The sequence below is a fragment of the Colobus angolensis genome, unplaced genomic scaffold (genome assembly GCF_000951035.1).
Source record: "Colobus angolensis palliatus isolate OR3802 unplaced genomic scaffold, Cang.pa_1.0 Scaffold162, whole genome shotgun sequence".
In the NCBI taxonomy this organism is placed as follows: domain Eukaryota; kingdom Metazoa; phylum Chordata; class Mammalia; order Primates; family Cercopithecidae; genus Colobus; species Colobus angolensis.
This window is the reverse complement of record NW_012114733.1, coordinates 3,449,313-3,460,069: the sequence shown is the minus strand read 5'-3', so window position 1 is coordinate 3,460,069 and position 10,757 is coordinate 3,449,313. Positions and strand designations below refer to the sequence as shown.

The 10,757-nt window shown below is 40.9% G+C and overlaps 1 protein-coding gene across 3 annotated transcripts in view; it reads left to right on the top strand.

Moving 5' to 3' along the window:
* KDM4C (lysine (K)-specific demethylase 4C) overlaps positions 1-10,757 on the top strand; it is a 381,948-nt gene that overhangs the window by 56,403 nt on the left and 314,788 nt on the right. For all 3 annotated transcript variants that reach the window (XM_011937297.1, XM_011937295.1, XM_011937294.1), the window contains exon 4: positions 4,593-4,786. In XM_011937297.1, coding sequence (XP_011792687.1) covers positions 4,593-4,786 — 194 coding nt within the window. The remainder of the gene's footprint in view (positions 1-4,592; positions 4,787-10,757) is intronic.

The window sequence follows — 10,757 nt, the reverse complement described above, 5'->3', positions numbered from 1 at the left end:
GCCTGCCTCGGCCTCCCAAAGTGCTAGGATTACAGGCATGACCCACCGCACCCAATCTAGGACCCATATTTCTAATGTTGAATTGGAAATATTTTGGGAAAAATTGAGCTACTATGATTTTTGCATTATTTCTTTGTGTAGGTGGAAATGGCTCATTGTTTCTCGAGGTTTCTAACATGGCATGTTGCTGCGTTGTTCCCTTTAGTTTTGCAATAACTGAGTGCAGTCACTGGAGAGAGTCCAGGATGGCCTGGTTGAGACATTGAAGATTTAGGAATGCATTGATTGATTGATTGATTGATTGAGACAGGGTCTTTCTCTGTCACCCAGGCAGAAGTGCAGTGGCGCAATTACTGGCTTACTCCAGCCTCGACCTCCTGGGCTCAATTGATCCTCCCTCCTCAGCCTTCCATGTAGCTGGGATTACAGGCACAAGGCACCACACCTGGCTAATTTTAAAATTTTTTGTAGAGACAGGGTCTCACTATGTTGCCCAGGGTGGACTTGAACTCCTGGCTGAAGTGATTCTCCTGCCTTGGCCTCTGAAAGTGTTGGGATTACAGGCATGAGCCACTGTGCCTGGTCTAGGAGTGCTTTTAAACTGCTGTCTGATTCCTGATAGGAGGAAGATACTATCACTGATTGAAAGGGAATATCCCTGATAAAGTTCTCAGTTATACCTGTGTGCACAAATCATGGTCCAATTGTGAGTTGTTTCAGAAAACAGATGCAGGGTACGTAAAGGAATGGGGCAGGACAGGCTCCAAGCGGGTAATTGGCGTGAAAGGAGCAAGGGGCCGGGGGACGTGAACTCCTAGGCCTAGGACTCCAGTCAGTCCACTGGAAGTCAGGTGAGTTATGAATATTGCTCATGTGCCTGCTGAACATGTGTGGGAGAGTTTCATTTGAGGGGGGCAGAATCCAGGAGGAAACTTTGTCTGTGAACTTGGGCTGGTGTGCAGCCTTTCTGCTGAAGCCTGCTGGAATTAAGCTTTGAACAGTTCAGCAGATTCTCACTTGTCATTGTGGGGCTTGTTTGTAGCTGGGGTTTGGAGACTGCTTTTACGCTAAATCATTCCTGTCACGCGCTCTCAAGTGAGGCAGTCTGCGGTATAAGCCTTGCTGACATTTGTGTAGAGTGGCTCTGCCCCTGGTGAGAAGAATGCAGCAGCTTCACATGTTTGCTGCTCCTGAACCTTAGATCTTTGTTGACAGTGATGCTGAGAGAAGAGGATGATATGTCGTATTTTAAAAGGATCAGAACTAAAGCATAAACCTTTAAAAAGGAAGGTCCAGGAGTCAGATAGATTTAGGATAATCACTATCACCTACTTCTAGCTAGGAGTATTAATTTTTTCATTTTTTCATTTGGGAATAACATTACCCATTTTATAGGATTGTTTAGAATAAATGTAGCATACAAGTGTGTATAGTGTAATAAGGTAGCATATGGTATAACACTTCGCCTTAATGATAACTAGGTGTGTTTTTGGTCTAAGTATATGAGACAGACCTGGTGCTCTTCAGAAGAGCCTTTGTGGAGCCTGTTTTTGGAGTCAGCTAACTAGTTTAATAGTAGAGAACAAAAATTGGTGAAAGAATTTTGAAGCAGTAAGATTTATCTCTCTCTGTTGGTTATTCTTAATATTTGTACAACTGCTTAATTGAAATTATGAGACTTTTTATTTTAGCAAAAGAAATTACTTTTCAGCAACCTTGCCTTGCTGAGAAGAAACTGCTGCAAATATGTTGTTTGTCCATTAACGGGGAGAACTTCAGTAGTGAACTTAAACACATTTTATTAAACATCACTTCTCACATGCTTGACTTGTTTTTGGCAGACTGTCCAGTAAGATTTGCTAGAGAATAGTGGTGATATTTATTATATCAGTTCTAAGAATTAAATTTTATTTTATAAAAGTTTATTTTCATTTAGCTTATTTACTGCTCCGAGCAACTCTAGGAGGGTGCAAGAACCCTTGTGTTTCCATGAAGAAAGACTTGATGCTCAGAAAAGCTCTGTGACTTTCTCCTCAGTGACCTGCAGAGCTGGGGTTGTAATCTAGGTCTTTTTGTCCAGCACTATTTGATCTCTACCCTCTTCCCCTTATACCATGGGTCTAGTATGTCAAGGGATTCAACCTTGGTTATTTTTAAACGATAGTGGCAGTCAGAAATAAAACTTAGATGTCTCTATATGTAGAAATTTTAGAGAAATAGTTTGTGTCTAAATTTGCAAGCTCATTCGGTTTAAAAATGGTTCCTATAATATGGTGCTCATTTATTACTTCAGATTCATTGCTTCAGTAATGACTTTTAAATAGAACTCTATTATTAGGGTGATTGGACTGAAGTCTGATTGGACTAGAGTTAAGAGATTGCATCACTATAAATAGAGTGAGATAAAATATTTTACATAATGTGATTGAAGTTTTATGAGGTCTCAAATGTTGGAACCTAGGATCTTCTCTAAACGGATACTTTGACCAGTTTCAAATAACAAGCTTCTCAGTGTGCGGCTTAAGTTGTAGACAGAGTGGCTACTTAAGAGAATTTGGGAATTAAATTATGTCCTTTGGCATGTTCAATTATGTTACCTGAGTCAGAGTTTCATTAGCTGCTTCATCAATAGTTTTTTAACCCCAAAGCTTTTAGAAAGTAAGATTAGCACACTAATTAGAAAATCATTTAAAGACCAAAATGAAAACAGAACAACTCTAAAAGCTTTTAGTGTGTTCAGGAAATGTTAGAAGTGGTCGTGTGTGAAGCCATTGGTATAGTTATTGGAGAGGACAACCTTTGGTAGACATAGATGAATTTAATACCCTTCTTTTAGTTTTTATTTTTAAAATAAACATGGGGTCTTGCCATGTTGCCCAGGCTGGTCTTGAGCTGCTGGGCTCAAGTGATCTGCTTTCTTCAGCCTCCCAAAGTGCTGGAATTACAGGCATGAGCCACTGCACCCGGCCAATGCCCTTCTCTAACAGTGCATTAGCACGAAAAGGTTGGAATGGCTTTTTTTTGTTGTTGTTGTTGAGATGGAGTCTCGCTCTATCGCCCAGGCTGGAGTGCAGTGGCCGGATCTCAGCTCACTGCAAGCTCCGCCTCCTGGGTTTACGCCATTCTCCTGCCTCAGCCTCCCGAGTAGCTGGGACTACAGGTGCCTGCCACCTGGCCCGGCTAGTTTTTTGTATTCTTTAGTAGAGACGGGGTTTCACCATGTTAGCCAGGATGGTCTCGATCTCCTGACCTTGTGATCCGCCCGTCTCGGCCTCCCAAAGTGCTGGGATTACAGGCTTGAGCCACCGCGCCCGGCCGGTTGGAATGGCTTTAAAGGCATTTCAGTTTCCCCGTGATTACATAGGAATGTGCCTAGTCTCTGTTATTTAGAATTTGATAAAAATATATGGGAGAAATGTATAGTTTGTAAAAATTTCTAAGCAGTCGTGAACTGTAGTCAATTCATAAGTGATTGGCTGGGTGCAGTGGCTCACGCTTATAATCCCAGCACTTTGGGAGGCCGAGGCGGGTGGGTCACTTGAGGCCAGGAGTTCAAGACTAGCCTAGGCAACATGGTGAAACTCCTGTCTCTACTAAAAATATAAAACATTAGCTGGGTGTGGTGGCCTGCACCTGTAGTTCCACCTGTGTGGGAGGCTGAGGCATGAGAATTGGTCAAACCTGGGAGGTAAAGGTTGCAGTGAGCCAAGATTGCACCACTGCACTCCAGCCTGGGTGACAGAGTAAGACTCTGTCTCGGGGGTGGCGGAAGATTGTTAAGTTCTAATCAAACCAGAATCTTTTCCTATCACCTTAACTCCTATAGTAGTGACGCTAACCTTCCCTTGCTCTGCCATCACCATCCGTATTGGGTTACTGTTATAAAAGTACATTATTCCAGCAATTTTACCAAAGTTTGGATAATTATTTTTAGTAGGCATTATGTGTTTAAATTTTTCCACTAACATAAGAGGTTAATATTTAGTTGAAGCATTAGTAGAAGCACAGTGATCCGTGGATACTGCCAAAAGTTTTTCCAATAATTAGAGTGGAATTTTGAGGAAACAGTGTATTACATGCTGAGATTGAATGGATGGGGATGGGAGAAGGATAACAGAAGACATTTTGCTATTGATTTCTTGATGTGATATGTGATGGTGAATGTTACCTCTAAACTAATGTGCAAAAAAATCTCAAGAAAACCCAAATCAAAAAACCCCCAAAACAAAAAGGTGTGCCAAAGAGGGAAAGCCCATGCCAGATCATCTGCTTTGAATCAATAATTTTTTGCTGACAGCCAACTGGGGAGTGGGACTGTAACTTTCATTTCCATTTGGTATCAGGAAGCTATTTGGTATAAATTTCTACCAAATAGTTATATAGAACCCCATTATGCTGGTAGTAATCTTTAATAATAATGGATATATGTATGTGGCTCTTGAATAGGGACTGTTTTATTTTTCAGTTTTCAGTGAATTAGAATATACAGTGTAATATATAATTTTGGTGGATAGTGGTTTGATTAGTAAATGCTATCTTTCATGGTTTGGTAAGATTTGATTTCTCTCTCTTTTTTTTCTCTGTCATTCCAGGGTGTGGATGAATGGAACATAGCTCGCCTGAATACAGTCTTGGATGTGGTTGAAGAAGAGTGTGGCATTTCTATTGAGGGTGTAAATACCCCGTATCTATATTTTGGCATGTGGAAGACCACGTTCGCATGGCACACCGAGGACATGGACCTCTATAGCATTAATTATCTCCACTTTGGAGAGCCCAAGTCTTGGCAAGTTACTCGTTTAATATTCATTTGCTTTGGAGTTTTGGAATTTGAGCATCAGGCACATATTGAAGAAGATTTTGTTCTTTGATTTGGTGGATTCAGATTTATATGAGCTGTAAGGAAGTTTTTGACTGTAATAATTAATTGTCTTCTATTCTGTCCGGGATTGTGCTTGGGAACCATAAACCCCGTGGTAATTTGTACAGGCATGCACTGTATAACAACGTTTAGATCAATGATGGACTGCATATACAATGGTCCTGAGTTTACAATGCAATTGGAAAACTCCTTTTCCATGTTTAGATATGTTTAACTACATAAACACTTTGTAGATAAGTACTTTGTGTTAAAATTGCCTACAATATTTAGTACAGTACAGATTTGTAGCCTAGAAGCAATAAGCTATGCCATATAGCCTAGGTCTGTAGTAGATCCACCATCTAGATTTGTGTAAGTCCACTCCATGATGTTCACACAATGGTGAAATTGCCTTACAACATGTTTCTCAGAAAGTATCTCTGTTATTAAGTGATGCATGACTGTATATGTAAAGTTGCCTGTAGTCCATTTTGTGAGCCATGAATTGGTAGATAATTTAGGCTCCAAGAATTTGTTAGGCATCTTTACTTCTTTGAGCATTTGTTGGATTAGGTATGTGGGAGGCAGTTAGAAGTGAAGAGTTGACTTCCTCGGTGTAGTTTCAAATAGTCTTCATGATCTTCTAGTTCATCCTCCTCTAATTATTTTTATTTTATTTTATTTTAATTTTTTTGAGGTGAAGTCTTGCTCTATTGCCCAGGCTGGAGTGCAGTGGTGCGATCTCGGCTCACTACAACCTCCGCTTCCCAGGTTCAAGCAATTATCCTGCCTTAGCCACCTGAGTAGCTGGGATTACAGACCCAGCTAATTTTTTGTATTTCAGTAGAGGCAGGGTTTCCCTGTGTTGTCCAGGCTGGTCTTGAACTCCTGAGCTCGGGCAGTCTGCCCACCTTGGCCTCTAAGTGGTAGGATTACAGGCATGAGCCAGCCGCCACACCTGGCCAATTTTTAAAATTTTTTATTTCTATTTATTTATTTTTTCAAGACAGGGTCTCACTCTGTTGCCCAGGCTTGAGTGTGGTGGTGCAATATCAGCTCACTGCAACCTCTGCCTCCCGGGTTCAAGCGATTCTCCTGCCTCAGCCTTCCGAGTAACTGGGATTACAGGTGTGTACCACCACGCCTGGCTAATTTTTGTATTTTTAGTAAAGATGGAGTTTCACCATGTTGACCAGGCTGGTCTCAAACTCCTGACCTCAGATGAACTCCCTGTCTCACCCCCGCAAAGTGCTGGGATTACAGGCGTGAATCATCCGCACTTAACACACGGGGCCTGGCTATAGGATCGATGCCCTGTAAAGAATTCTTGTATTGAATCAGGAGAGTGTTAAATTATTTTGGATCAATCTGTTTAAGGGCAGGCAAGGAAACATTTAATAAAAAATATTCTTGTCTAGGCCAGGTGCGGTTGCTCATATCTATAATCCCAGCTCTTTAGGGGGCCAAGAGGCGGATCACTTGAGCGCAGGAGTTCAAGACCAGCCTGGGCAACGTGGCAAAATTCTTTCTACAAACAAAAATACAAAAATTAGCCAGTCATAGCGACTCACGCCTGTAGCCCCAGCTGCTCGGAAGCCTGAGGTGAGAGGATCACTTTAGCCCGGGGAGGTCAAGGCTGCAGTGAGCTGAGGTGGTGCCACTGCATTCCAGCCTGGACAACAGAGGGAGACACTGTCTTTTTAAAAAAAAAAAAAAAGCCTAAAAGATAACTATTAAGAATACTAAGTTTCCTGAGTTGCTGTACATAGATATGTACGGCTCCAGGTGGAAGCTCTGAGGCATACATTTCTAGCCACCGTGTGTGGCAGGTTTGCAGAGTTAAGTGTTCACGAACACAGGTTTGTACTGAAGAGACTTCAAAGCAGCTGATGATTTATTTGAACACTTCTGGCTTGAAGGTTTAGGGGAAAAGTGTCCTTAGAGTAAGCGGATAGAAAACTGCTTTGACAGTCAGTGGTAGAGTATTATTTTCTTGGAATGAGTATGAACTTTGGAGCCAGAAGTCCTGTTTTAAAATCCAAATCTGTCACTTACTGGGAAGGACTTAGGGCAGATCACTACTTTCCTTTCATCAGGAGTTTCTTTCACTGCCAAATGGAGGCATGATTTATTCTCTGTCTACTTAAAGGACATCTAGGAGGGTCCAGGTATATACTGTGTATAAAAGTGCTTTGTAAACTGTAAAGTATTATACAAATACTCATAATTACTATTATTTTAATAACCATGAAAATAATTTTTTTTTTAGTCATAGTAGTTCAAGTCTGAACTTCCCATAGTGTATGTATTTATCATAGAATAGGAGTTTCAGTGATTAAAAAAAAATGTGATTCTCCCTTCCAAGCCTCTTGTGTGAGTAAGGTTAACTGCTGGAGGATACAGAATTCAAATGGTACCTTGATTCTTTCTTTCCCAGACTGGGTACAAACAAAATGAGTAAGAAACTTTTAGATTTACTCTGTAGAGAATGAGGGAGATGAGGTATAAGAGGATGTGTTTTAAGCTCTGAAAAGGTCTAAAATCAGGAAAAGTTTTCCTGAAGGTTTTTAGAAAATTAAGAATGGGTTTTAGCATTTTGGACATGGTTAAATTTCATTCAGTAAACTGAGATTTTGTTAAAATACTGTGTAGCAGTTAAGAAGTATCCAATTATTCAGGATAGATACACCTTAGTTCAAGGCTTTCTCATTAGATCTTTTGATCAGTGTTGTGTAGTACTTACCAGCACAGGTTTTTGTGTCAGTCTTGATTTTTGCCTTCTGGCATTACTCTTTACTGAGCATGTGATCTTGGGCAATTATTAAATAACCTCCATGCCTCAATTTTCTCTCTTAAAATACTCAGATGGTTTTGGCACCCACCTCATAAGGCAATTGAGTGAATTAAGTAACATACTGTGTACAAAGCACATATCACAGCTGGAGATATAACATAGTGCTCAATAGATGCTAACATTTCATACATTCATTTAGCAAATATATATTGTATGTATACATGGCATGAAGTGTTTTAAACATGAACTTCTTTAATTTGTATTAATAAGTGTTCTTGGTTATAAGTGACAGCCGGGCGCAGTGGCTCACGCCTGTAATCCCAGCACTTTGGGAGGCTGAGGTAGGCAGATCATGAAGTCAGGAGATCGAGACCAGCCTGGCCAACACGGTGAAACCCCATCTCTACTAAAAATACAAAAATTAGCTGGGCATGGTGGCGCATGCCTGTAGTCCCAGCTACTTGGGAGGCTGAGGCAGGAGAATCACTTGAACCCAGGAGGCGGAGGTTGTGGTGAGCCGAGATTGTACCACTTTACTCCAGCCTGGGGAACAGAGCGAGACTCCATCTCAAAAAAAAAAAAAAAAAAAAGAAACCCAATTTTAGTGTAACGGATTTTCCCAGTGTTTGTAGTTGGGATAAACCAGAGGTATGGCTCAGTCTAGGAAATCAGATGCTCCCGTTGGATGTCTGTCTCAGCCTTTCCCTTTATCTCTCCCTCCCTCCACTCTTTCCTACTCACCTTACCCTATCTCTTCCTGTCTTTTCTCCTCTCCATTCCTTGTTTCTCCCTTTGGACTGGAGGAGAGAAGCTGCTTACTTATAACTAAGTACTTGATTATTGTTGAATTATATAATTCAAGTCTTATTTTTTAAAAGAATGAGCAAGTTATGTGGTGCCAACTTGATCTAAGCTTGTTTAATGTTGTACATCTCCATTAAAATGTGAGCTCTGAGAGTTGGGGAGCCCCACTATTCGTTCATTCATTATGTGGTTTAAATTTTCTTTTTTATAGAGATGGGGAATTGCTGGGTTGCCCAGGCTGGCTGTGAACTTCTGGGTTCAAGTGATCGTCCCGTGGCTGCCTCCCAAAGTGCTGGGATTATAGGCATGAGCCACCGTGCCTGGCCCCACCAGTCCTTTAACTAGCATGTCTCTAGGGCCTGGCACAGCATTTGGCATGAGCCTGGCACTTGGTAGATACTCAGTAAACATCTGCTCCATGAACAGTCTTACTGAAGGAACTCTTTATTTGAAGATCAAAAAACAAAAAAAATATCTAAGAACATTAGGGATTAGGCAGCTTGATAGCATTTAATGATACATTGAATTAACAGCCCATGGTAATAAGTCATACTGGTTAATTTTTTTGTTTAGTAACTTTAGACCCAGTAATGTGTTCTAATTTCAAATGCTCAGACTTACTGGATGGTGTAAAGCTGCATTATTTTGCTATTTTGTGTAGAAAAAATACTCTTAGAATTAACCGTGGTTCATTTTGGTTTTAATTGCTTTTTCTAGAGAAATTTGTCCTTTACATAAGAAAATACTTTTATAAATACTCTTAAGTTGAAGTAATAAAATTAGCTGCATAGATTGTTGATTAGTTTTAGGCATGTCTCTGTGTGTGTGTGTGTGTGTGTGTGTGTGTGTTTTGAGACAGAGTCTCACTCTGTTTCCCAGGCTGAATGCAGTGTTGCGATCATGGCTCACTGCAGCCACAACCTCTCAAGCTCAAGTGATTCTCCCACTTCAGCCTCCCAAGTAGCTGGGACGACAGGTGTGTTCCACTATACCAGGCTAATTTTTGTATTTTTGTAGAGATAGGATCTTCTTATGTTAACCAGGCTGGTTTTACACTCTAGGGCTCAATCAATCCTCCTGCCTTGGCCCCCCAAAGTCCTGGGATTAGAGGTTTGAGCCACCATGCCCGGCCGTTATATGTTTCAAAGAGAGTATTGTTACTTTGGGAGGCCAGGGCAGAAGAATTGCTCAAGCCCAGGGGTTCGAAACCAACCTGGTTAACATAGGGACACCCTGTATCTACCAAAAACAAAACAAAACAAAAACAAACCCCAAAACAGAAAAGTTAATAAAATTTAAAAAGTGTTGGAAATATACCAAAAAGTATGGCATTAGCTTTGTATGTAGCTGCTAGCTGTATTTGTAAGCAGAAGAGAATGCAGTGTTAACTGGTAGTAAAATATTTATTGATCAAGTGGATCACATTTTATTTAGACCTGAGCGTCTAGTTCCTGAGCCTCACTTGAATGTGAACACAACCACTCTAGCACACACCCACTTGCTTGCAGCCCCAAACATTGATCTCTGTGGACTACTGCTCAGCACAGAATTCCCTAAAGGAACCATCCAGGATATCCAGTGTTTGTGAGTTGGTAAGTCTCACTCTTTTTTCCTGAAGTGATGAGATTTTACTAATTAGTTGATTGGTAACTGGATTGTTACCGATCAAGTTTAACGTTGGTACTTTGATGATGAAATTATGAACTGGAACTAATCCTAATAATGTCTGTCAACCTGCAAAACAAATAGTTTTCCAGAGTAGCCAACTGTACTCTTTTTTTAAAGACAGGGTCTTGCTCTGTTGCTCAGATTGGAGTGTAGTGGTGCAATCTTGGCTCACTGCAACCTCTGCCTCCCAGGTTCAAGCGATCCTCCCACCTCAGCCTCCTGAGGACTACAGGTGCGTGTCACCACATCTGGCTAAGTTTTTTTTTTTTTTTTTTTGTAGAGATAGGGTTTTGCTATGTTGCCCAGGCTGGCCTGGAACTCCTGAGCTAAGGCAATCTATCCATGCAGTCAGTCATAGCTTATTGTAGTCTCAAACTCCTAAGCTCAAGCAATCTTCCTGCCTTGGCTTCCCAGAGTACTGGATTACAAGTTTGAGCCACTGTGCCTGGCAGTAACCTGCTATGTTGGTGGTAGATTTAAAGGAATTAATTGAAGAAATGGAAGACTCAGGGCAACATCTTACCCATTGTGAGACTCCCTTTTCTATCTGCTTTTGCTTATTTTGTTATTAGCAATGTTCCAGATTTACATATTTATTAATTACTGCTTAGTAAGGGCCTGTAAATTCCC